The sequence below is a fragment of the Aspergillus lentulus genome (assembly GCF_001445615.1).
Source record: "Aspergillus lentulus DNA, contig: Alt12, strain: IFM 54703, whole genome shotgun sequence".
NCBI classification, from domain to species: Eukaryota; Fungi; Ascomycota; class Eurotiomycetes; order Eurotiales; family Aspergillaceae; genus Aspergillus; species Aspergillus lentulus.
The window spans coordinates 3,137,638-3,162,807 of NW_028322115.1; the positions used below are offsets into that span (position 1 = coordinate 3,137,638).

The window sequence follows — 25,170 nt, forward strand, 5'->3', positions numbered from 1 at the left end:
GAACACCAGTTTACTGCCCCATGTGCATGTTGGGATCGACGTTTCCTGGTTGATGCTGAGGTTGGCCAAATTGAGCCCCATGGACTTCCTGGCCCAGTGTCTGCATCAGGTTCTGTTCCGCGGTTTGATCGAACGTAGAATGACTGCCAGTATCCGGAAGGCCGGGAGAAGCAGACATTGCCTCGTGCCCGTGTCCGAGCGGAACGGGCTGCGAATGTGCACCAGCGAGGGCCATCATGCCTTTGATACCTTCCACATGAGCTTTATCTTCTTCGCCTTGCTTCTTCTGCCTCTCCCGTGCTTCACGTTTAGCGGCCTGAGCAGGAGCGCGAGTCTTGAGTTCACCAGTAACGAACTTCAGGTAATAAGGAACTTCAATACCGCTCTTGAGGAAAAAGAGTTTCAAGTTGCGCGCCTTGTCTTTCAGCTGCACTTGATTCCGATCCTTCAGGGCTTCGCTGATGGTACCTCCGGGACCGAACATCGCAAGAATTTGACTCCAGTGTGGCCCCTTTACACGATCCAGTCCAGCCATCAAAGCGTTTTCTTCTTCGGTAGTCCAGGGGCGGCGCTGGCTTGGTAGGCCGGATTTGCGACTGCTTGGAGATGATTTCGCCGAAGCCGCCATGCGAGCGCGCTCATAGAGCACTTGAGTGGGTTGTGATTGTGAATAGTGAGGGATTCCAGGCATATAACCATGATTTGATTGACCACCGTTGGGTCTCCCTGGCATGGAGACGTGACCCCCAGGGTTATATTGTTGAAAGTTTGCTTGCAGAGGGCTTTGCTGGAATGTGAGCTGTCCGGGCTGCTGCTGATACCCCGGCGGGGTTGGACTATGCTGGTAGTGCTGCTGATGTGGGTTTTGCTGAGGTGGCAGCTGGCCTGTGGGCTGAGCAGCAGTATACCCATGAGGTGGCTGGCCTCCATGTTGAGAACTCTGCTGTGGCATTTGCTGCTGCTGTAGGTGGTGCTGAGGTTGCTGCTGAGCCTGCTGAATGTGGTTTTGATGCTGTTGCTGTTGCTGTTGCTGTTGTTGGGGTTGTCCTGGTTGCTGTGGCTGACTGGGCTGCTGCTGCTGCTGTTGGGACTGCTGTTGTTGAGAACGTCTCAATCCATGGCCCTGCAAGGCGATCTGGGCCGCACGTGCCGCACGGGCTACCAGGTCACCATGCATATTCTTGTCAACCGGAACTTCAGGCGCTTGCGAAGCAACAGGAAATTGGCCTTGGAGGGGTGCACTTGGTGTATCTTGTGATTCGCCACTTGATGAAGATGGCTGTCTTCCCTTATTCAATTTCTTCGTCTGATCAGCATTAGCAAGGCAAGGATAGATAGGGGTCACAGAAAAAACAAACCTGTTGATGGCAGATAGCATCAAAGTTCTTCGTAATGTACGAGCTCAGGTCTCGGAGAAAATCTTCCCAGTGGTACTTATCGGGCAAAGCTTTCATCGCTTCTTCGTTGTTGATATCGTTCAAAAGAATATCCCGACGTGAGCCGGCACGTTTCACGAAATCAGCCTCACTAGGTGCTAGTTGACGAGTTCCTGGCCGTCGGTCAAGTAACCGCTGCTCCAGATCATCTGGAAACAGGTCATACAGCAACTCGGTCCTTGTTCTCTCAGTGTTGTTCATGGAGGCTATGAACGCTTGGGTCTTGAGCTCCAGAAACAGAGCCCCTTGTACTTTCAACAGGCGGCCCCCTTCCGGGACGAAAACATCCAGAAAATGCTCATTCAGTTCAGCAAAACCGATTTCTTGTGTGCCAAAGATGCTCGAAACAAATGAGGCCAGGTTTGCTTTTCTGATGATGTCAACTTGGGAAGGTTCCGTGAGACCAAGTTCAGTCGGTGACAGGAAAGATTCCTTAGAGGAATACACTTTCTTCGTATGATCAAAGAGGGATCTCATGGTCGCATAAGCTTGTCCGTTTTCTGACTCCGGCTCAGCCACAAACGAGGTAATGTCCTGATAAGTGGATTTTGCCAGAAGAGAGAGAATTTGGGTAGACTGGACCGCATACGTGTCAGGGTTGACGTCTAGAAGATCCACATAACAGGATAAGAGGCATTTCTTACCAGATTGTCCAATATAGGCAAACTCTGGATCTTCAAGTGCGAGTTTGCCTTCACATAAACGAGACCCTTAGGCGCCGGCTGATCCGGTGTCGTTGTCGCAGTAGTTAATTGTTGCTGGCCCATAGCGCATTGTTCCTCGACCCGTTCAGCATGGTTCATGATACTAGAGATGACAGACGCCATATCATCAAGCTCCGGATTTGTCTCCGGCGCCGCGGGATCTCCCGCGGAGCTGACCGTCTGAGTCTGCCCGGCATTCTGGCGTTCCACAGTATCTACAATCCCAGAACCGAGCGCGGATACTAACTCTTCTTCGATCTGGTGTCCAGGGGCTTGATCGGTCAATTCGGTCGTTTGAGTCGGTAGGAGAAGCCCTTCCGACTCGGCCTCGATGCGCCGCTTCTTCGAAGCTCGAGGGGAAAGGGAGCGATCCTCGTCCTCCTCGCGCGGGTGAGACGCCTTCAAGGAAGCTGCAAATGAATCAGAGTCAGAACCGAACTTCAAACCATAAACAGGATACAATTTTATTTAATAAATGAAAGAAATGACAATGACCTCCTGTGTCATGTTGGACGGGCAGATCAAGGTCCGCAATAAGCCACGAGGAACACTTACCATCGTCCTCGATCTTGAGAGCAGGAGACGCAGGAAGCTCAGAAGAGACGTGATCGTCAGACGAGGGACCTGAACCTCGCGTGTTTACCATATTGGACAAGGTAAGGTCCTAAGAAGATACTATCTTGACTTCCAAGAGCAGAAATAAGGGCTTAGGGGTAGGGCGCAGGTGTAGGGCTTGGGGAGAAGGTGAGACGGACGGGACGGCGTGATAGAATTTTCGCCGGCAGCCGGAAGCGGTCAGAAGGGACGAATCAGATGGGCGAAAGCTGTGAATGCTTCCACTGTGGAGGTATTATTATTCATTCGATAAGGTAGACTACTACGGAGTATAGTCTGCTATTTCAATCGTCAAGGCAAATTGATCTCAATTACAAATTTAGATTCCTCCTTGCTTGAGGAACGGGCGGCAAGAAACAGACTGTGGAAATGCTGACTTGGAGGTCTGCCTTGATGCCTGAGGAGCTAGACCAACCAGTTGGCAACCTCTTCAGAGAAGACAAAAGACCCCAGCTCTCAGCTTTCATTGACTTACGTTATACTACTCACTTGACTTCTTTACTAACCTGACTTGCAATTGACAACCAAATATGTCCGCTGCAAACTTTAGTCAACGGTACCAGAGTAGAGCCTCATACGGTTACTTTGGCTCGAATGCTACCTACCATTACCGTTGCTCGCGTCATTGACCCTGATCCTTACCATGCCTCTGCAGTTGAAACAGACTGACGTGCTACTTTGGTCTACAAAATTTAAAGAAAAAGCCATGTCTTATCTTCAAAACTGAGTGAGTGGTATTCGTCTCGGCTTTGTCGAAGCCCAGGACTGAGTCCATCGAGCATCAAATGCTAAAAAAGGCGATTTCTCTCTAGCGCTTCGATTTTGTAGACTGAAACGGGAAAGGTACGGATCTTTGAGAATCGTCTACGTATGAATGGACCAGTGGAATTATCTTGTGAGGGTGGCATACATACATCTACCTGAAGGCCTTTGACCATGGAACAGAGAAGGATGCCCGGTGGGACAACCACACATGTAACTTCTGCAAGCACTCTGTCTATATTGATACAGTTCCAGTGTTGATGCAATGATATTCATTTCGTCACATCCATACCAGCACTGTTGGATACCAACGGTCGTGATTGGGGTCTAGACGTCTTTGCCATGCTTTCCTTCGGTACCTTAAAACTCGACAGGATGCTTGCAATTCTCCCGTCAACTGACTTGTAAGCTGAAGAAAGCGACTATATTTTATTCTACTACCCCAAGCTTGACTGGATAAGATCATCTGGAACGTCTCCTATCAAGCTCATACTGCGCAGAGCCTTGCAACTCTGAAGTCCCCACCATTCGATAAGCAATTGCTTCTCAGATCGTGATGTTGATCTCTCGCGAACGCTTCCTGGTCCTGGCAGCAGCGGCAGCTTTGCAATTTCCTGTCTTGATTGCAGCCCAAGACCTCAAGGAGCAAGTCTGGTCGGTTTTCGCATATACACTTCACGGGGATAGTATCCCGAACGCTCTGCCTCGCCCAAGAGCGTTGACTCCGTACGGGGCAAGTGAATTGTATGCCGCCGGGTCCGCATTTCGAGACCGCTATGTTGCCATACATAGCAACGGGAGTGGCGTGGGAACAAGAATACCGAGCCTATCTCCGTACGCACTAGAAGCCGAGGAGATCTCCGTTCTTTCAAGGGCCGATCAGCCAGCCGTGGCATCGGCCCAAGCTTTCATGCAGGGCCTGTATCCGCCTCTCGGCCAGGTTTACGATGGGCAATTCTATGACCCTTCTTTCGTGCTCGCTAATGGGTCTCTATCTCGTGCTCCTCTGAACGGATATCAGTATCCTCAAGTGATCACGGTGGGCTTAGCAGATCCTCAATCGATCATTGTGGACGGCCAGTTTGGATGTACTCTTCACGAAGTAGCTGACTTGGAGTACAAATTCAGCCCCGAGGTGCAGGAACTTACGCAAGAGTCGGAGAGATTCTACGGCCACTTGTACAGCCAATCCTTGAGGGGAGTATATGATCTCTCCTCGGCCAATTATGCCAACGCCTTCTACATATCGGAATTCCTTGAATATGAGTTATTGCACAATAAATCATTATTGTCCCATTTGCAGCGAGAGGATATCGAACGTGCACGATGGTATGCAGATCACTATATGTACGCAACGAACGGCAACCTATCCTCGTCGGAACTCAGTGTATCCAATGACATACGCACAATTGCAGGGAGAACCCTGGCGTCGCATGTTTTGGAAGCTTTCGACACCAACAGCCAATACCGCGGAGCTAACAGCAAGATGAGCCTTGTTTTTGGAGGCTCGGAACCCGCTGTGGCTCTTGCTTCGCTCATGCAGCTCGCATCGTCGAGCCAGGAGAACTTCTACTCGCGTCCTGACCTCGGGGCGTCGCTCGTCTTCGAACTGTTTAGCCTCGAAGCTGAAGGAGTCCCGACATACCCCGACCAGTCTCAGCTCTACGTGCGATTTCTCCTGCGTAACGGAACAGGAACCTCCGCCGAATTTCGGTCCTACCCACTTTTTGGGCACGGTCCAAGTAATGATGCGATCCCATACTCCGAGTTCCACGCGCAGATGGAGAAGTTTTCTCTTGGTTCGACTCAGCAGTGGTGCCTCGAATGCGGATCGTCGGCTGTGTTCTGTTCCGGAGTGATGGGCAAGGCTAAGAAGACATCTACCTCCGACAACAGGTTAAGTCCGGCTATTGCTGGCGTGATTGGAGCTGTGGTTACAATCGTCGCTCTAGCACTGGCTGCCATACTCTTTTTCCTTGTGCGTGGGTTCCGTATGAGACGTATGCGCAGATCAAGCGCTGGAGGGTTCAAGGGTAATAGCAAGATGGCAAGCGATGCTGACCTTACCGCCAAAAATTCTACGCATGAGGATGTTAAGCCAGCAGAGAGCCCAGATAGGGAGACATTTGGGGCTGGAGGAGCAGTTGTCTGTGGTCATGAGCGGACTGGAAGCTGGGAGATGGGGTCGACTCTTACTGGGAATCGGACGACTGCACCTCCTTTCGAAGACGGACATGACGATACCTGGAATATTCACAGCATCCTTAAGCCAGTCCAGGCTCGGGAACATGTTTGATATGGATCGCCAGGCCCTTGCCACACCAGTTTAGCCGAGCCGTTCGCTGCACTCGCCATTTCTGATGAAATAGCCACGTGAGATCTACTATTCTAGATGATAATTTCCTACCGGATAATAAAACAATCCACGTACTTCACATACATGATCTAAGTGTGGTCCTTCCTCACGAGAGCACTTGCGCACTGGCCTAGCAGGGTCCAGTGCACCTTCTAGATTCGCACGGTTATATACTCAGTGTGAGTTTCTTCGACGCAAACCCCAACAAGGACATCACAACATCACAGGAGAACCTCTCTCGCATCTTGTCTTCCCATACTGCTTTGACACGTCTCATGTTTGTTGATCTTTCCCTTTGGACGTTCCCTAAGTAAAATTTGCCCAAGACGGAAAATGAGATATGACATCCCAACCTTGCTGGCAATGAGCCAGAATATACACATAGACCTTGGTCGATTCAGTGCGCAGGCCCTAGGCTGTATGTGCCTCTGCAGTCATCATTCGAGCACAATAAGCTCGGTAATGCTAACGGTTTCATGTCGTCCAGATAACTTGCTCCGGCAACACAAAGCAGATAGAAGTGTTTTATCTGAGCGTCCAGTCAACGGGTCAAGGAACGTGTCAAATAGATCGCGTCAAAGTCAAGGAACCCACTCAACCTCGGGGCCTCGTTTACGCCACCCTAGTCGCCAGCCAAGTGATCCTCCACAAGGAGCTCTCGCTCAAGCTGATGCTGGATTCGCGAGATTTCTCAAGGAGCACGCATCACCTAAACATCAACGGGTCACTGCTGGTGGCCGAATAGTTCCAATGGATTCTCAGGGTCCTGCACCTCAGATGAAACTGTCAGCGATTGACCAAAGCAAAGATGACCGGGGTACATTCTCTACTCCGACGATCGGTAAATGCAAGTACAAGGCCAAAGACAAAAGAGAACGGTTCGAGGATATTTGCCCTCATACCGGTGCCGACTCGTCATCTCCGATACCTCAAGGGATACTGGCGACGCACGCGAGATTGTCAAGTATAAGTATGAATGACATATCGGATCCACGGATCTCGTCTTCGACGTTGATTCCGACTATAGCGCCGGTTGCACTAGGTTCCTCCATGATTTCGCAGCCCAATGCGGCCTTCTCGCGGATGAGCCAACAATATTTTCAATGTGAGCCACCATTTCAGGAGCCTCATGCACCCGCGCCGCAGAATTATGCTATGTATGGTCTTGCGGGGTACCCGTTCGCCTTTTCTCCATCTTTGCAAGGTTTGAGTGCATCGAATGTCACTCCTTTCATGTCGTCCGCATCACAGGCGCAGTCCTCTGGCCTGGTTACACCATCCGATATAGCTCCATGCAGCAGTATGATCGGTGGATACTCTTCCGCCATCAGCCAATCTTCGTCAATTCTGGACTCGTTCGTTCCAAACCATGCACCGCAGGGCTATCTTCAAGTCGGTGGCCAAATGGCGGCTGTCAATCACCCACTGCTCTCAATGGGGCCTTTCCTGGAATCCTCACTGCGCAAATCCCTGAGCCAAATCTCGATCGATTATGCAGCCCTATCAACTCAGCTTATAAGTCTCGATAGATACATGGCCATGCATACTTGGGATATGGATCCCTGCGCGAAGAAGTCCCTGGTCGAACAGCGGAAGAGTTTGGTGCGAGAGTTAGATGTGGTGCGGTCGTACAAAGAGCAGTTGGAAGCAACCCTCAGAGTCTCGAATGAACCTGGGAAGCAGAAGGAAAAGAGGGCTGGCGCCGCAGCCCAATCGAACAATTGTTTGTCTCAAAGTATGATGACCAATCAATTCCATCTGGAAATACCCCCTTCTGCTTCACAATATGCGATACCTGGATTTTCCATGCTATCACCGGTCAGTTCTGTGCCACCAGTTCTCCCAGCCGACCAGTATATGGACCCGTATTTTCAGTGGCAGGCCAGTCAAAATGTGGGAAGTCTGGACAATTATTTTGAATTTCAAAACTTATCCTCAGGATGGAATGCTTCGATGGCTTCTAGGTTATCCCAACGCAATCGGAAGTCTAACTCCGGATCGGAGTTTGCCAGAGCCAATACACGAGCTAGAGATCTCGTTGACGGTAAGGCAAGAGATGGAAAAACAGGCGTCAATGACGGCCGGACGTCCTTTTCGAAACCGTCATCCTCCGAACCCCGTGCTACAGAGCATATGATGGGGGACGCCATGCGAAAGGTTGATCCCGTCAACGAACTTATTCAAGGACTGTCACGAGTCTCAATACAATCGACGTTGTCAGACACCCATAGCTACAGTGAGAAAAACGCAAAAGTCCAGTCCTACCTTCCAAGGAAATCGTCCACGGAGTTGATCAAAGGCGCCGGGACTTACAGGCCGGTTGTACCACGTCTCAGAAGACCTTGGGCATCTGAAATGCCAATCCAACGAGCGCCCGTCCGGCGTCGCGAGATGTCTTTCAAAACAGATGAGGACGCCGATAGCAAGTCATCGTCGTCCTATACATCGACAACGGATTCATGGGCTACTGGTCGTAGCGAGGAGTAAGCGTTTCTATATGTCTGCCACGCCTAGTTCAAGGATATCTTCGCTGACAAAACCAGCAAGCGTTCGGTAGGCGGCGACTCCGTCCACGGCCAACAGAGCGGAAACGATTTGGAAACGCATCAGGAAAGGTACGGACGCCCCTATATCAGTAGTGACAGTCGAGCTAAAACATGTGAACTCTGTTGCCATAGTCGACGCTATTCCAGCCTAGCTCCCGCAATAGATACGGTGCACACTGCGCAGCTTTCAAATGCTAGTGCGTCGAATTCGAAAAGTTCACAGTCGCATAGCACAATCGCATATGAACCGCGTCCTTCTACTTCAGCGACTAGTATGACTGATTTGAGCGAAGAAACGAGCTCTGTCAACGCGAAGCAGGCCAACCCCCAACTACTCACGCAGTACTTGAACAAGGATCACGGCTTGCTTGTTCAGAAATCTACGGCATTAGCAGTGTCTCAAAATGTCAATGCCCATGCGTTCCTCGCTGGTGTTGAAGGCCTGCTAAACAGACCTTATCTGGGCGATATCAGTCATGGTGACGACAAGATGCAGGCCCTGGCCCAGCACGCAAAGCTGGGAAAAGTTTGACAATCATATGCGACGGGGTCTTGTGGCACATAGTATTTACCAGGAGAACAAGCGACTACATCTGGAATTACCAAGCCGGCTGTTCAGGCCATAGACCCCGCAGGTGTTCGGGGGTCAAACGGTCAGACTCCGATTAATTGGTCTTCGATCATAGTATAATCAGTTTCTGCATAGTTTAGGATGGCTTCTTGAGCAGGCTCATTGGATTAGCCCTAAGAGGGTCCCGGCTCTTGAAGCTAGTAATATCACTTCGCGACAGGACGGCTTGTGCTCTTAGCACCATAGTTCTAAGGCAGGAGTTTAGCACTTTTTTTATACATGATAGTTTGTTAGGTTGATTGAGAGCTTCCCGCAAGACCAAGTCGAACAGAAAGCAAGTTCTGCGTCATCAGTTAGTATCCTCAAGTCGTCAGGCAGTTCATTCATAATGCATCGTCAGTACACATTCCGCAACTTGGTTGTACATTCCAAGGTAGAATCACTGAGACTGCTCTGATAGAATGCGGTCTAGGCTGTCCTGGTGCCCCCAAAGGTTCTCCACTGTCAAGGACGAGAAACCGGGTCTCCTTGCAGGATAACAAACGGGAAAAGGTCCACCAACGAGTATTGTGATTTCAGAGTCTCGGCTTCTCCCTAGTACGTTCTCTCCACATATCGATAGTGACGCAGTCGTACCTAAACGTACTCCGGTCGTAGACTCGTAGGTACCGATCTTTTGACACTTCCAATTCGAGATTGGCAACTTCGGCAATAGATCGGTAGATATTCGATATTGGGTGACAGTGTCATCAAGACTCATTGTATAGTGTTGCGTTTTCTTTTCCGTCCATACTATTTTCCGTGAGAGAAAAGGGTGAAGCAAAGACAAGATCTGGCCAATGTGACGAAGAGTGTGCCTGTCCATCTACGTATCTTACCTCAGTCCAAACGGTTCACTGGAATGAAGAAACTTAAATCCTTTGCTGAATTGGGTTGAATCCGTGGCCAAGAGGCGAACAGAACAGCATTGGAGGAGTTTGATTGGGTTCAGTGGCTGAGTGGCGACAACATCCCAAGAAATAATAGTACGTAGTCCGATACTGGATGTCTGGATGGTTGGATATGTCGAGTGGATCGCTCATATTTGAAGTTTGGATAATTCCATTGTCGCCTCCATTGTGGTTGTAACGACCCTTATTAGAGATATCAGCTACCGGATGATTCTCTTCTATCATTCTTCCATCAAACTTCGATAAAGCGGCTATCTATACCCCGTAGTGAAGGTAGTCTGGTCGCTAGTTCACCATCTCCAAGGCCTTGACTAAGCCTGGAATCCCTCCACGTCTCCACTTCCGCTTCCCTCTTTCTTGTTCTCTCTCCTCCCTCTCTACTCTCCCACATCCCTCAGCCCCCTTCTGTCCCATCCCATCCTCTTCGGTAGATCGAAGGATTCTTTGTTGTCTCTCGTTTGAAAAAGTATTTCTATCTATCATTTAGGGATATTTTGACATCTCAGTTCCACCCATGCGAATCGTCCCCGCGGCCTCTCTTGTTCCAGGGTGCACGTCCCTCTAAAGCGAGTTTCCTGGGCATCTTCAACCAACCAACAAACCTGTACCGCCAACGTTGTCCCCGCGGTTTCCAGTCCGTTGCAGGCCGCCCTCCCACACGGCTCGCCCTTCGTCTATCCTCCTGTGCCGCATTTCATCTTCCTTTTCTTCCTCGGGCAATTTTTGGACCTCCTCGCTCTTTCGATAGCAAGGTACAGGTGGACGTTCGGTGGTATCTTCAATCTCACTACCCACCGGCATGACGCAGCTTTTCACTTCTAGTCCGTCCGGTGTGACGAATGAGAAACGTGGGAATTTCCCCGGTCTATCCCTGGCTTCCAAAAAACACAGCGAATCGAGCCATTTCCCGACAAGGATAAAGAATTTCTTTCGCATCAATAGTTCCAGCAGCAATGTCACTCCTCATTCCAGCAGCGAGCGAGAACGAGATCGAGACGCCAGCCCGTCCACCGGCGCCAAGGCGGATGCGAAGTCGACATTTAGACAATCCCGTTTCCTACCTACTATCGGTCGCAGTCGCTCAACCACCGTCGCAAGTGAAGGCAATCCGCTCGACGAAGGCGTCTCTCCTACTGCCACTGCCAATCCATACTTTGTTCACCAGGGTCAGCCTTCCCTGCAACATCGCAACGACGGCTCGGTCCCCTCCTCCCCTCCGGACACCCCTGAACTGCAGGTGGATGGTGTCTCTGCTGCTGAGCAGGCTACGACCGCCAACAAGGAGGAATTAGCGCGGAAGCTTCGCCGGGTTGCGTCCGCACCAAATGCACAAGGCCTTTTCACGCAAGGCCAGTCGGATGCACGTCCTCAGACCGCGGAGATGGGTAAAGAGCCTCTCCTCGAACAATCGGGGCCCACTCAGTCTCAAGTCAGCCTGGTAGGAGCCTCTGGAGATAGCGATATTAGTACACTTGCCGTACCCAAACTTGGTCCGGACAGCAAGATCCCGAGTCCCGGTCAGATTCGCAATGCGGCTGCCTTCCGCAGGACGTACAGTTCGAATTCGATCAAGGTCCGGAATGTGGAGGTTGGCCCTAGCAGTTTCGACAAGATCAAGTTGATCGGCAAGGGAGATGTAGGCAAGGTCTACCTTGTTCGTGAGAAGAAGACGAGTCGCTTGTACGCAATGAAAGGTAAACTCCCGCAATTCTGACGTTCATGCAATGCCATTCAAGTGATTGCTTTGGACTTACTGGGAAACCACAAAACTAATGTCCCGAATAGTATTGAGTAAAAAGGAGATGATCAAGAGAAACAAGATCAAGCGCGCACTGGCCGAGCAGGAGATTCTTGCTACGAGCAACCACCCGTTCATTGTGACTCTGTACCACTCTTTCCAGTCTGAGGATTACCTCTACTTGTGTATGGAGTACTGCAGCGGCGGTGAATTCTTTCGAGGTGTGCAACCCAGTGCAATTGTCCCAGAGCGTCTTACTGATTACAAACTGCGCAGCACTTCAAACACGCCCAGGAAAGTGTATATCGGAGGATGCTGCCCGTTTCTATGCAGCAGAAGTCACTGCCGCTCTAGAATACCTCCATCTCATGGGATTCATCTATCGCGATCTGAAACCAGAAAGTGAGTTCTTTTCCGGAAATCTGATACGATATTAGTGATCGCTCGTTGCTAATGACGGTATCTTGGTAGACATTCTTCTTCACCAGTCTGGCCACATCATGCTGTCAGACTTCGATCTGTCCAAACAATCTGGACCAGGCGGGGCCCCTACTATGATTCCTGCGCGCAGCGGCAACTCCGCCACGTCGTTACCCACCATTGACACCAAGTCATGTATTGCTGACTTCCGAACAAACTCTTTTGTTGGCACCGAAGAGTACATTGCGCCGGAGGTCATCAAGGGTTGCGGACATACCAGCGCGGTCGATTGGTGGACTCTGGGCATCTTGATCTACGAGATGCTCTACGGGACCACGCCCTTCAAGGGCAAGAATAGGAATGCAACGTTTGGAAACATCCTAAGGGACGAAGTGCAATTTCCAGAGCATGCAGGAGTGCAGCAGATCTCGAAGTAAGTCTGCCGTCGAGTCTTGCTCTCATTCGTGCAAACTGACATTTTCATCCGCAGTTTATGCAAATCCCTGATCCGCAAGTTGCTGATCAAGGATGAAACCAAGCGTCTTGGCGCTCGAGCTGGGGCGTCGGATGTCAAGACTCATCCTTTCTTCCGGCAGACGCAATGGGCACTCATCCGCCATATGAAACCGCCCATGATTCCACACCAGAGTCGCGGAACGGACACGGCGAATTTCCGCAATGTCAAGGAGAGCGCCAGTGTCGATATTGGTGGGACTTCGAAGCCCAAGGGTGTCCCTCTGGAATCCGGCCTTGCCACGCCCAACGGAGAGGTGGCCGATCCTTTCGAGGAATTCAATAGTGTTACGCTTCATCATGACGGAGACTTTTAGCTGGTTGATCCATGAGCTCGCAACGACAATTATACGCTTTTTTTTTGGTCCTCCTGCGACAAAACGAGACCGCCTGAGCGGCGCTTTCAGACCTCTGATGTGAGGTTACTTTCATGATCATGACGGCATGAAGATCTGGGTTCGAACGTTGATATTCTGTTGCACGTATTAACTTGGAGTTTGGCGTGTCTAGACCTATCCAATTGGCTTTTATTCTTTCATTCTTCTTTTGTCAGGGCGATTGTGGACTTTCTTTCAGTTTTTAGGACTGCGAGTCCTGTCTTCGGACGTTCCATGCTTTGTGGGCGATTTTCGGCTTTCTCATATTTTTTCGATTCCACGACGCGACAGTTTCATCTTCCCATTCCATTACTGTCACTATTGCAGAAGACGGCGTTTTTCGATTTCGGTTATATTAGCGCACCAGTTCTGATCCATCCCGTCATTGGAGGTCAGCGTCGAGTGTACTAATTACTCGGCCGTGGATTATTCGACTATTTTGTGTTCATGTATCTGTTCTCCCCTGCAGAGACGAATGTTGTGACTGTCCATAGGAGGAGCTGGACTGGCCTCGGGACATGGGAGTACTCAAGCGGTCACTGAATGGATTCTAGCATTTCTTGATTTCAGAAGATTAACAGCAATAGAAGTCTGTGTAGAATATTCGTGGTCAATATTTGAGATTATAAATTAAATACTACGCAGTAGATACATGCTGGAGTGTTTTCCTCAGTGAGTTGGATGATCCCGCCATAACACGACCCAAAGACCCAAACAAACAATCCTACCCCAATCAACAAATCAAGAGCAAACCACCTCATCACCTCATCTACGTCTAGACATCACGAACCGACGAACATTCAACAGTCCAAATCTCAATATCAGCTCCTTATCCGCCACATCCTCACAAATCGCAATGTCGTCCTTCGACGAAGACCCCGCCACCGCCAGCCGCGACTGCGCTCCCTCCTCCCCAATAACAAACGAAAATCCTCTCCTGCGCGCCTCGAACCCCCTCGTCTCGGATCTCGAGCAGGAAGTCCTGGACGAGTATACCCGACTCCTGGGGAATGTGAACAAGGTACGACACACTCACGCTTACATCTACGCATCGGCTTGCACGAACCCACTAGCCAGCTAGCTACATGCTACGAGTCCGATGCTAACGACGATGAGGCGATAGTTATCTGATAAACTGGCCGGGCTGGCAGGGGATCCGACCTCGTTGACGCTGGATGGGTTGCGGTTGCTGGAGCGCAAGACTGCGACGGTGTGCACGCTGCTCAAGGCGAGTGTGTATAGTATTGTGTTGCAACAGCAGATGATCAATGAGAGTGAGGAGCAGCAGCAGCAACAACAGCAGCAGTATGAGGAGGGGCGGGATGAGCAGTTCCAGGGGCAGGGGGTGGGATACGAGGGGGATGTTAGTTTTACGGGGAGGTATGCGTGACTGAGCTAATTGTATGCGTATGGACATGGGAATGGTTTGCATGGACTGCATGGACGGCATTGGTACTACCCTATTTGATTTTTGATGCGTTATGGCGGGTTGTTTGTTTCATAGATTGGATGGGTTCATGACAATATGGCGCGGAGTTTAGTTTCATGGATAGACTGTTTTTGATAATATGGCAGTGGCTTGGTACAAGTACATGGTAAGAAGACATGGAGAGTAAAGGAAGTCCAAAACAATTATATACACCGCCGTAACGCAGCAAGCATTGAGTGAGAATGCCGCTCAAATTGTGTCCATAATCATACAGCCGACTCTATGCATGATGAAGACCCGTCAAGATGTCCCTCTGTGTGACAAACAAGTAGAAAGACGGCATTCGTGGGGGTGAAGATAGAGGTGCATCAAATGAAATTGCAGAGATAGATTAGGCTCTTCCCGAGTAGTAGACTTTGCGCACATCGACCAGCTTCTTGCCCCGGGCCCGAGCGATGTCTTCCGGGTTGCGCTGGCTCATCAGAGCCTCGTAGGCAGCCTTGACTGTGTTCATGGGATTTCTTGAGCGGGCCACCCGAGCGGCAAGGTCGTGGATGCCACAAGCACGGCACATTTCAAAGATCAGATGCTGGCAACGGAGACCGAATCCTAGTACCGCATTCGTCAGCTGCTGTCTGCTACTGATGACAAAGATAGAAGCCTTACCAGGAGGGCGGGTCATCAATTTCAACTGAACAGCTCCCACCTTACCCTCGACATCCCCGAAGATGGTCCGGTCCTCGTAACGAGGAATGGGCTGCATGTTTCGAATAGCTCTGTATCTGGACTGCGTCTGAGCATCGGCCGGTTCTTCTGACTTGGCTTCGCCAATTCCGAGCAACCCGTTGCCATTACCAGCAATCGACAAGCAGTACTGACGACGGACCTTACCCAAGCGGGTCTGGTTGACAACCGCGTGGGAAACGAGTGTCTTCGTCCTCAGGTCCTGAATCTCCCTTTGTGAATATCCGGTAGTCAAAAGGAGCTGCTTCAATGCATCCGTAATCTCTTCTGACTCTCTGGCCTTCGGGTCTGTCTCCTTGAAGAAATTGATCTCCTTCCGCTCCCCGCTGATGGACTCTCCAGGAGCAAGCAGATCGGGAACCAAAGCACTGTGGGGATTCAACTCGTTCTCCTCCTTGCCATGGGTCATACGAAGAGTCTCTGCGAACCGTACCCAGTCGGCGGCGGTGGGGTCTCTGGGAAGCTCGGCAAGGAAACGGCCAAAATCTTCTGCGAAGTCGCTCTCGCTTTTCAGTTCGGCGTTGTAATCGGTGTTGGTCACGGGGGCCCGGACGTGCTTGTCTACCCCGGGTTCGATGGTCGAGAAATCATCCAGATAGTGAAGCTTCATCGGATCCCGACGGATGGCAAACTGCTCTGCTAGATCCTTGGGATCGATTGCCGCCTCACCGGCTTCAATCGCGGCCATCTGCTCGGGTGTATACTCCTCCTGCAGCCGTGCTTTCTCTTCTTCTGTGTAGGGCTTGAAATCCTCCGGCTTAAGGGACCGGGAGATCTCCTCCAATGACTTCAAATTATCGGCCTTGACATTGGGAAATTTCGGCTTCCGGTTGGCGAGCTGCGCTGGGGAAGGATGAAATTGACGGCGAGGCACGCGAGGGACCGCGGAGGCAGGCCGAGAGAAGCTGCAAAACAGACATCTAACCGGTCGGACGACACTCATTGTGACGGATTGCAGCTCCCCGGCAAGGAAAGAGGGGATGTCGCGGAATTGGCGATATAGATGGGCCGCGTGATGGAGTAAGTGAGAGATGGACAGAAGGGAACAATCGACGGGACGGTGAAATTCTCAGCGGAGAGCCTCCAGCCAATCCGCGTCCGCCCTTTCCGCTGACTTCTTTTTCTCCGCCATTTTTTTGGGACCCTTCCATCCAGTGTATTATTCTACGGACCTTGACGGATTACCTTCATTTCTGTCGGTAGTTCTGGCTTCATGTTCGCTGTGAGATCGATTTTCTCACGGTCTTTGAAGAATTGTCTTTTTAATTCGCAACCTAGTCGTTTTGCGCATTCCAAAAAAGCTCACTTCCCTCATATCTTGTCGCATCGCAATGCGCCATTGCCTATAAACGCCATGCAGAGTTCTTCCAGAAAACCCCAGACGGACGCGAAGCGGCGCAAGAAGGGCAGAGCCGATCGGACGAAGAATTCCGGATTTGACGAAGTCCTTCAGACCGACATTGATAACCTTCTTCAGAAGCATAAACCAGAGGCGGAAAACGAAGCTTCCACTCCATCACCCGCATTACCCGAGCTCTTCACGGAGATTGAAGTGACAGTGTCAGAGATATCTTCCACTGGAGATGGTCTCGCACTCTCGGAAAATAAGGATCATGTCTACGTCGTCCCCTTCACTGTCCCCGGGGACAAGGTGCTTGTCAAGGTTGTCCGGCATCACGAGCCTTTATCCCACAGTGTGACGGACTTTATCAAGGTGCTTGAGCCAGGGCCCCAGCGCAATGATGCCGCAATTGGATGTGGGTACTTTGGCAGATGCTCCGGATGTCAGCTGCAGATGATGTCTTACGAAGACCAGCTGGCGCACAAGAAGCGTATTGTCGAGAAAGCGTATGCCAATTTCTCGGGCCTCATTCCCGAGCTGATCCCCGCCGTTGACGATACTTTCCCTTCGCCGTTGCAATACGGATACCGGACCAAGTTGACACCACATTTCACCGCTCCTGGGGGCCACAGCGCAGCCAAGAGGAGGAAGTCAGGCGAGGTGCCAACCGAAGTTCCTGCGATTGGATTCACATATAAGAACCGGCGCATGGATATGGACATTGAGGATTGTCCGTTGGGAACAGACATTGTTCGGCGAGGCCTCAAAAGTGAAAGGAAGAGGGTTGCCGAGAACCTACACAAGTATACGAAAAAAGGTGCAACGCTTCTGATGCGCGAGTCTACCAGGCGCATCCCGAAGGACTCGGCCGAGGCAGAGGCCAGCGCCGTACAAAAAGAGGGCGAGAACCCACCAGAATCAGAGTCTGGCGATGTCATTCGCATTGAGCGCGATAACTACATCGAAGAGAAGCGATGCGTGACCGACAACAACGCTACCTCGGTTGAATACATCGACGACTACATCTTCACCAACAAAGCCGGCGCTTTCTTCCAGAACAACAACTCAATCCTCTCCGGATTCACAGAGTACATCCGCCAGCACGCGTTCCCCAAAGATAACGAGCAAGATCCCAAGCCGATCAAGTACCTTCTCGACGCCTACTCCGGCTCCGGTCTCTTCACCATCACCCTATCTCCTCTCTTCAAATCGAGCCTCGGCGTAGATGTAGCGGCCGACTCGATCGCGTCCGCCCGCGAGAACGCCCGCGCCAACAACCTCCCCAATACCGGCTTTGCCGCCGCAGACGCCGCAACCCTCTTCAAGAACGTCCCATATCCGCCCGAACAGACTCTACTCGTCATTGACCCGCCGCGTAAAGGGTGCAGCGATGATTTCCTCCGTCAACTGCTGACCTACGGTCCGCGACGGGTTGTATATGTCAGCTGCAACGTGCACACTCAGGCGCGTGATGTCGCGGTCATGGTTCAGGGTGATACGAACTCGAGATATGAGATTGAGAGTATTCGAGGATTCGACTTCTTCCCGCAGACTGGACATGTGGAGGGAGTCGCGATTTTGAATAAGGTGCCGGTCACTTCATCTTAGCATCTTTTTTACCAATATAAAAGTAATTAAATGTCAGCGAAGCTTTACGCATCCATGCTCACGGTTTAGGCGGCGTTAAGGTGCGAGACGAAAAGTTCAAGCGGGCTTTCGGGTGATATTGATCCCATTTGCATATATGTACATTGTGTTTGTTGTTTACATTGCCATTCGGCTGTCAGACTTCAGCGCAAGCAGAATCCTCGTCGTCCCTCAATGTCCTGAACCTGTAAAAAGACGGCCGTGTCAAGGAGAATGATCTAAATTTTCATGACAGAAGTATAACTATAGACGCAGACCGACACAGGGCTAGCAGACACAAGTTTTCAAGCAAATAAATCCGTTCTTGATTTACCTTAGGTGCTTCCGGGACCACCCAGGAGAGCAAATCGGCGGACAATGCTGGGACCAATCTCATCATACTCTGCCTTGGTGTGGCAGTAGCTCCGGAATTCAGGGGTCTGACCTAGCAGACTACCACCAAACCAAGGACCGTGTCTCTGTCTCTTGTGTGTCACAACAGCCACGTCCAGACCACCGCTCTTAGCACCACCGCTGCGAGCTTCCGAGGCGCGAATACGAGCATCTACCAGGTGTCGAATATCGCGCTGTAAACGACGGCCAAAGTCCTTGTACAAGGTCGATCCACCGGACAGAACGATATTCTTGTAGAGACCTCTCCGGACATCGATGGGCGAGGATTGAATAACGCCGTCAACGACTTGCGGCAAGGGAGTCAGGAAGTCGGAAGAGTAGATTTCAGGGTTGAAGAAGATCTCTGGCGCAAGGAAGCGCTCGTAGCCGACATCAATGGTCACGCTCCGGCCGTTAGGGGAGGTCACGGTATGTTTCAGGAACCGATCGGGCTCGCGGTCATAGCGGGCAAACTCCTTGACGATATCAGGGCACACATAACAGTACTCCTCCTTGACCCGCTCTGCCGTCTTCAAGCTGCTATCCGGCTCGCCTCGGTCGCGCAGCAAGCTCTGTACGAAGTAGGTAATGTCTCGACCAGCGATAGGGATACTCTTGATGGATGACCCGATGACGTAGCCTTCCGCGACAGGAATGACATGGGTCACACCATCACCAGAGTCGATGACCGTTCCAGTAAGGGATCGATCGGTCACTTTAGAGGACGTCCATGAGGCAGCGAGGGCAAGCACCGCTTGAACGGCAATGTAAAGTCCAGCACAGTTGAACGACTCGAACATGATCTCTGCGGTGTTCTCGCGGTTCTCGGGAGGATTCAGGGGCTGCAATGAAGCATATATCAGTATGATTCCATAAGGTCAGAATAACAGGTACTCCATCAAGTCTCATGAGCGTACCGGTTCAGTAAGCAGGAAGTAGTGGTCTTCGGGCTCGACGCGCAGGTACTTAAAGATCGAATTGGACCAGAAACGTTCCATAGCATCCCAGTTTTCGATCTGTCCGTGGCGAATGGGGTAGTTGATGCCGTAGCCAGGTCCATTGGCAGCCGCCAGAGCTTCATCACCGATGAAGAAATCCAAATCTTCAGTTCCACGCTTTGCCGACAAGTTCGAGCTTGACCCAGAGCCTGCCCCCAGAAACGATGGCTTATTCGCAACAGGTGGTCGGCCACTCCCAGAGCTTCCCGCGCCTCCGGCTCCTACCTTGCTGGCAATCGCAGTAGGGAAGACGAAAGAGGGTGAATCGTTACCGGCGAAACCTGAGATTGTGTCAGCCTAATGCTTGGTGGATGCCAGGTAGCCGCGAGTGGATTGAAACTCACCAAGTTTGGAGTAACCGGTACCGCTGAGCACAAGAGAACACCATCATTAGCCGAAATACAATAAGATTATAGCAGATACAACAACATACTTGTCCATGACAACGGCCGGAGTCTGGGACGCCATGACGGTTTGGAATGTCCCCTATTGACAGGCCACGATAGGACGAAGTGGGACCGTTGAAATCGGGCCGAAGCCTGATATATCAGAAATTGGAGAAGAGTTCGAGTGATCAATTGGTTTGGTAAAGGTGATACTGTAGGAAGCACCGAGGGATAATAGTGGTGGAGGAAGAGGAGGATGAGGGGGAGGTGAAGGCGGGCAGTAACAGTACTACTTAGGTACCTCGTGTATGGAGCAGACTAAACTATGGAGATCCAATACGTAGTTGCCAAGCCATGTCATGTGCTCTCCACAAACCTCATAGTTACAGGATATCGACTATTGCATTGAAGAAGTAGAGATACTCAGGGCTTATTAACTACGGATAAAAGCAACCATGATAGTACAGAGCATTGTATATCAGTGTAATCAGGCATCAAGGCGGTGACAGAAGACACCTGAGGTTCCTGCTGCTCTCACAGAAGATATGCTTCTTCCTAAAAGGGAAGGCGCTTCAGCTTCTTCTCCAGCTTTAATCGATGGACTTTGTATGTCGTCCACCCTGCTCTGCTGTTTGTTCCCTCATGAATCTCCTAGTCATTTCTATCCACTCTCCATATTTATTCTTTCAACTTCTGGCTTTGGAGTCTGCTCCTCATGTTTTCTCATACCAGTGTCCGCTCGTTTGTCATAGCCTTATCCCATCAGTTTCCCTCCTCTCTGATATACCTTCCTCCCACTCATTCCTCTGAGCAGAAGAAAGCTCTTTTTGTATTATTACTCTCTCTCTATTAGGGTATTCTCTCCCTCATTCTCATAACGAAAAGGAAAACGGAAGAGGACCGAAGTGGTGGACGTCCTGCTCTACTACTCTGCTGGTTAGCTTGCTCTTGCTCAGTGCTCTGCGTTGTGAAGCTAGCGACTCGACTGCAGTGAATATCAATCTCGCTACCGCCTCCTGTCTGTTTTTGTTTGGGTCTCAACTCGCGTCTGCACCGCTGCCTTCTGGCCTCAACCTCAATCCACTGTCACAACAGCTGGTTGTAGCTGGCCGCAGATTCAGGATACTCCCCACTTCTATCCTCAGTTGAAGTCTCATATTTTCAATATGAGCGAATCACAGAGAGGTGGAGGTATCTCTGCCATCTTCGTCCATGTAGGGGCGGGATATCACGGCCATGGAAATGAGAGAGCCCACCTTCAAGTATGCGAAAAGTAAGTCTTCCATCCGCCTGCGGGTCCATGATCTACGTCGTTCACGTATCATCCTTTGGTCTGACTGCCAATAGCGCATGCAAAGCCGCAATGGGCATTTTGAAAAGCGGTGGATCAGCTCTGGATGCTGTTGAAATGGCCATCATTGTAATGGAAGATGACGAGATGACAAATGCTGGCTATGGAAGCAACCTGACGATTGAAGGAGCTGTCGAATGTGATGCTACTATTGTCGACCACCATGGCAGGAGCGGCGCAGCAGGAGCCGTCTCGCGTAGGTTTCTCTTCTTTTTTCTCAGCTTCAAGATCGCCTGCTCTTGTGTTGTTTATTGGACTGTCCGCCCATCCCGATCATGGCCTTAATGCTAATGTCTTTGGTTCACTTCAGAGGTGAAGAACCCGATCTCTCTAGCGCGAATGCTACTTGAAACTTCTGCAAAGCCTTTAACTTGCCACAGAGTGCCTCCAAGCTTCCTCGTTGGTGAGGGTGCAACGGACTTTGCTTATGAGCAAGGACTGGTCATACTGCCTCCTGACGGTCTCATATCGCGGTTTTCGAAAGAGAGATGGCACCGCTGGCTGCAGGATCTCGAGGCTGCCGAACTGGTCGAAAGGAAACGGGATCCTTCACGTTTTCGCATGGAAGAAGATAGAGCATCCTTCCTTCGTCGGCCAATGCTGAATCGTAATCCAGCCCGCCTCATTGACAATACTCGTTTACGCCCACATCTACCCAGCTCTCCCTTTACCGGTGTCGACTTGCTGAACCCTCTTCCACGTCTCCAGGCTCCTGTAGGTGGACAAAGTATAGCTCCTGCACCACCAGCTATGCCTTCAGACCATGGACACGGCATGGGTCCTGCAAGTGAACAACCTATGGTCGTGGCAGGTGGACAAAGTATGGCTCCTGCACCTGAGCAAGGTATGGCTGCCTCAGCCAACACCCATGCAGATGGTGCTGCTTTCCGTGCGACCCCTACAACAGCACCTTGTGCACCTGACACTACTTCCATGAATGCTCACCCAGGCGCTGCAGATGAGGATGAAGATATGATCAGCGATACAGTCGGGGCTATAGCTGTAGACTGTTATGGCAATATTGCGGCAGGTTCTTCCTCTGGCGGGATTGGCGCGAAGCATCGCGGTCGAATTGGGCCTGCCGCGCTGGTGGGCATCGGCACCTATGTGATTCCTGTGGACCCCAGCGATCCCGAACAAGTATCAGTCGCTTCGATTACATCGGGCACAGGCGAGCACATTGCTACAACTATGGCTGCGCAGACATCAGCTGCAAGACTCTATTACTGTCAAAAGAAGCGTAAGGATGGCACTTTCGAAAACGTATCCGAAGACGAAGCTATGAATGCGACGATAGCCACTGAGTTCATGGGTGAGTTATTGTACTCCCTATCCCTTACGACCATTGGTAGAGAAAAAATCGTTTACAATTTGCGCAGAGCATCCCGGCGTGAAGGCAAGCCCTTGTGGAGGCGCTATCGGAATCTTGACTGTCAAGAAGACGAAGGACGGGATTTTTTTCTACTTTGGTCATAATTCTGATTCTTTTGTGAGTACTCTGTACAAGTTTGCTCTTCTGGAGAGCCTGTACACTGAACTCGCATTATCTTCCAGGCTCTCGCTTCCATGAGTAGTGAGGACAGGAAACCGCTGTCTGTGATGTCTCGCAACCAGGGAAATTCGACTATTGCTCAAGGTGGCCGCGCCTATCGGGGCAGAAGATAAGGTATATGATTGACGGCTCTCATGACCGACAGCCAGGTTCGCGCTGATTCGAATGCACCACTGACTTGCGCTTCGTAGCCAGGAGAATGGATCAGAGCATCACTGGCGTAAGACTATCTTTACAAAATGAGTCCCGTTGATGATGCACTCGAATGCCGACTGCAATTGCCCCTCCAGTTCGCCGGACCGAATATGTGAAATTACACGCCAAGTCTTGTCGCCATACCAGATTCGAGTGAATTGACCGTCTAGGATTGTCTCACGGTTGCCTTTGGACCTTTGCATTTCTCGCATAGCCGTTTCGGAGACTCGCTGTTTGCATACCACGCATATGGGTGGCACCCTAACTGCCGTTAGAATGCTCCCTCTGCGGTTTTGTTGCGCTGGTATTCTTTCAGGTTGTAGTATGGCAAGCGTTGGTGAATTGGAGTCTCCTTTGGCGATCCTCGCAATTCCTGGCATGTGCCCAAGTCTGGAATCCCCTCTCTGCACCGGATTTCAGGGCCGACAGGCCTTTGAAATAGGCAGCATAATGCAAAGCAAGAGCTTCAAGCAAATAGTCCAACATATGCAGTCTAGAAACTGACCTTCCCTGGTAGTAAATGGTTGCACTTCGAACGGTGGAGGTTTTCAAGGGCCCGGTGTAGGTGTAGGTGTTGGAGTTGCTGTCCCTGATGCACCGTTGGTGCGAACCTTCTTCTTCTTCTTCTTCCGAGCGACAACCGCCGGCTTAGCACCGTAGTCACCCATCTCGAGATGGGTACCACAAGTTAGGCAGTCGCCGTTTTCAGGAGGTTCGCAGAAGATACTCAGGCAGATTGAACAGACAAAGCCAACATCGACGACACGGCGATGGCAGAAGCAAGCGGCACGGAAGTCGACGTCGACGCGCGTTGGTATAACCAAGTGTCTCCGAGATCGCTGGTCAGGTAGGAACGCCATCATCAAGTACTGTAGTAGGCCGCGAGGTTCGGACAGCGACATGTAAACTCCCTTGGTGGCATCGGACGCCTGCTGCAGGAACACCGCATCCCCGCTCAGCTTGCAGACATCGATGGGGATATGGAGCCGCTGACAGGCAAAGATACAGTTCATGATCGGGATGTACTGATGTGCCGAATCCGTCGAACCACTCACGGAGATGATCAGAATGCGCGACTGCAGAGCCTCAGCCCCAGTATCCGTCCCAGCCCTACCAGCCCCGGAGCTGCCCGCTTCAACCGCCCCCGTCGGCCCAGCAGCAGTTCCCCCATGCGCGTCCGCCCACGCAATCGACCGCCGGTTGATATGGCTCAGCGCTAGCGTCAGCGCCCCCGCCATCATCGTCGAGGTGGTGGCCGCGACGTCCCCGCCGCTGGTCGAGTCCATGAGCTCCCGCAGGTTGCGAGTGACTTGCTCCTCGACGATCCGGAAAGGGCGATACTTGTTCACCTGGTCCGCAGCAGACCCAGCGCCGGATCCGTTCATGGCGACATCGCCGTCTTCATCCCTCCCTGTCTTGGTCTTGCTCTTTCCATTGTCCTCTTTGATCTCGCACGGGTACAGCCATGTCGCCTTTTGGCTGTGCGATGCGACGACCGCGACTTCGTTGGCGTAGTTGCAGGCGAGATGGGCGTTGACGAAGACGAGGATGTTGGCTATTGCGGTGGAGAGCGGGAGGGAGTCTTCCAGGAGGGCCCAAGCGTGGGGGTTTGTGTCGAGGACGATTGTCAGCAGGGAGGGGGCGGGATCTTTATATTCGAGTCAGTCGTTCAGTAAGGTAGATATTTCTATCTCTTGCGGCGATCTTACCGCTGGCACTTGCCTCGTAGTGCTCCGTCGCATCTACGGCGTTCATTTTTCTGCTTTGAGATGAGAGGAGAGTCGGGGAGAATATCGACGTAGATGCGATGAAGGCAATGCGTTCAAATAATAACTGGATCGATCACAGCATGGTGAGGGGCCAGACAAGGTAGGTAGTGGCTGGTTGCCGGTGGTAGAGCTCAGCTCCAACCAATTGAAGCTTATCTTCAACGTCCCAAAGACAGAATGTGCACTGCTGGAAAGAGAATAGGTCTTGTCTAGTTAGTATGTCGCAGCGGGAAATGCAGGGTGCAGATTATTGCAGTGTTTTCTGATGACCTACTGGTGATGAGAATTAGATGAATAGAAAAGCCAGTCACGTGGGATGAAGCAGTTCAATGGTACTCCACCGCCTTCATGCTGTCACAGGATGGTGTAGGTAGGTTGATTTTTTGAGCCAGGACAC

The 25,170-nt window shown here is 51.2% G+C and overlaps 10 protein-coding genes across 10 annotated transcripts; 6 read left to right on the forward strand and 4 right to left on the reverse strand.

The window, feature by feature from the left end:
• Positions 1 to 10: 10 nt before the first annotated feature.
• ALT_6957 (telomere repeat binding factor family protein) lies at positions 11 to 2,786 on the reverse strand (the record flags this gene model as incomplete). The annotated part of the gene is made up of 4 exons (XM_033559495.2): positions 11 to 1,306; positions 1,359 to 2,012; positions 2,081 to 2,550; positions 2,696 to 2,786. The coding sequence occupies 4 exons, from the start codon at positions 2,784 to 2,786 to the stop codon at positions 11 to 13; spliced, it is 2,511 nt and encodes an 836-aa protein (XP_033415386.2).
• Positions 2,787 to 4,073: 1,287 nt separating this feature from the next.
• On the forward strand, positions 4,074 to 5,813 carry ALT_6958 (uncharacterized protein; the record flags this gene model as incomplete). The annotated part of the gene is made up of 1 exon (XM_033559494.2): positions 4,074 to 5,813. The coding sequence occupies one exon, from the start codon at positions 4,074 to 4,076 to the stop codon at positions 5,811 to 5,813; it is 1,740 nt and encodes a 579-aa protein (XP_033415385.2).
• Positions 5,814 to 6,623: 810 nt separating this feature from the next.
• On the forward strand, positions 6,624 to 8,951 carry ALT_6959 (uncharacterized protein; the record flags this gene model as incomplete). Its single annotated transcript, XM_033559493.2, has 3 exons — positions 6,624 to 8,356; positions 8,417 to 8,488; positions 8,552 to 8,951. 3 exons carry the CDS (start codon positions 6,624 to 6,626, stop codon positions 8,949 to 8,951), a joined length of 2,205 nt encoding a protein of 734 aa, XP_033415384.2.
• A 1,788-nt stretch (positions 8,952 to 10,739) lies between these two features.
• ALT_6960 (putative serine/threonine protein kinase (Nrc-2)) lies at positions 10,740 to 12,928 on the forward strand (the record flags this gene model as incomplete). The annotated part of the gene is made up of 5 exons (XM_033559492.2): positions 10,740 to 11,634; positions 11,726 to 11,899; positions 11,955 to 12,080; positions 12,150 to 12,531; positions 12,589 to 12,928. The coding sequence occupies 5 exons, from the start codon at positions 10,740 to 10,742 to the stop codon at positions 12,926 to 12,928; spliced, it is 1,917 nt and encodes a 638-aa protein (XP_033415383.2).
• A 916-nt stretch (positions 12,929 to 13,844) lies between these two features.
• ALT_6961 (DASH complex subunit DAD3 family protein) lies at positions 13,845 to 14,378 on the forward strand (the record flags this gene model as incomplete). The annotated part of the gene is made up of 2 exons (XM_033559491.2): positions 13,845 to 14,009; positions 14,112 to 14,378. 2 exons carry the CDS (start codon positions 13,845 to 13,847, stop codon positions 14,376 to 14,378), a joined length of 432 nt encoding a protein of 143 aa, XP_033415382.2.
• Positions 14,379 to 14,808: 430 nt separating this feature from the next.
• Positions 14,809 to 16,104, reverse strand: ALT_6962 (mitochondrial 37S ribosomal protein uS5m; the record flags this gene model as incomplete). Its single annotated transcript, XM_089600160.1, has 1 exon — positions 14,809 to 16,104. The coding sequence occupies one exon, from the start codon at positions 16,102 to 16,104 to the stop codon at positions 14,809 to 14,811; it is 1,296 nt and encodes a 431-aa protein (XP_089455622.1).
• Positions 16,105 to 16,515: 411 nt separating this feature from the next.
• On the forward strand, positions 16,516 to 18,111 carry ALT_6963 (tRNA (uracil(54)-C(5))-methyltransferase; the record flags this gene model as incomplete). Its single annotated transcript, XM_033559489.2, has 1 exon — positions 16,516 to 18,111. The coding sequence occupies one exon, from the start codon at positions 16,516 to 16,518 to the stop codon at positions 18,109 to 18,111; it is 1,596 nt and encodes a 531-aa protein (XP_033415380.1).
• Positions 18,112 to 18,464: 353 nt separating this feature from the next.
• ALT_6964 (actin-related protein 3) lies at positions 18,465 to 19,988 on the reverse strand (the record flags this gene model as incomplete). The annotated part of the gene is made up of 4 exons (XM_033559488.1): positions 18,465 to 19,364; positions 19,440 to 19,801; positions 19,865 to 19,887; positions 19,954 to 19,988. The coding sequence occupies 4 exons, from the start codon at positions 19,986 to 19,988 to the stop codon at positions 18,465 to 18,467; spliced, it is 1,320 nt and encodes a 439-aa protein (XP_033415379.1).
• Positions 19,989 to 21,269: 1,281 nt separating this feature from the next.
• On the forward strand, positions 21,270 to 22,922 carry ALT_6965 (threonine aspartase 1; the record flags this gene model as incomplete). The annotated part of the gene is made up of 4 exons (XM_033559487.2): positions 21,270 to 21,453; positions 21,568 to 22,569; positions 22,637 to 22,746; positions 22,812 to 22,922. The coding sequence occupies 4 exons, from the start codon at positions 21,270 to 21,272 to the stop codon at positions 22,920 to 22,922; spliced, it is 1,407 nt and encodes a 468-aa protein (XP_033415378.2).
• Positions 22,923 to 23,552: 630 nt separating this feature from the next.
• ALT_6966 (TFIIH/NER complex subunit TFB4) lies at positions 23,553 to 24,759 on the reverse strand (the record flags this gene model as incomplete). Its single annotated transcript, XM_033559486.1, has 2 exons — positions 23,553 to 24,652; positions 24,714 to 24,759. The coding sequence occupies 2 exons, from the start codon at positions 24,757 to 24,759 to the stop codon at positions 23,553 to 23,555; spliced, it is 1,146 nt and encodes a 381-aa protein (XP_033415377.1).
• Positions 24,760 to 25,170: the final 411 nt, after the last annotated feature.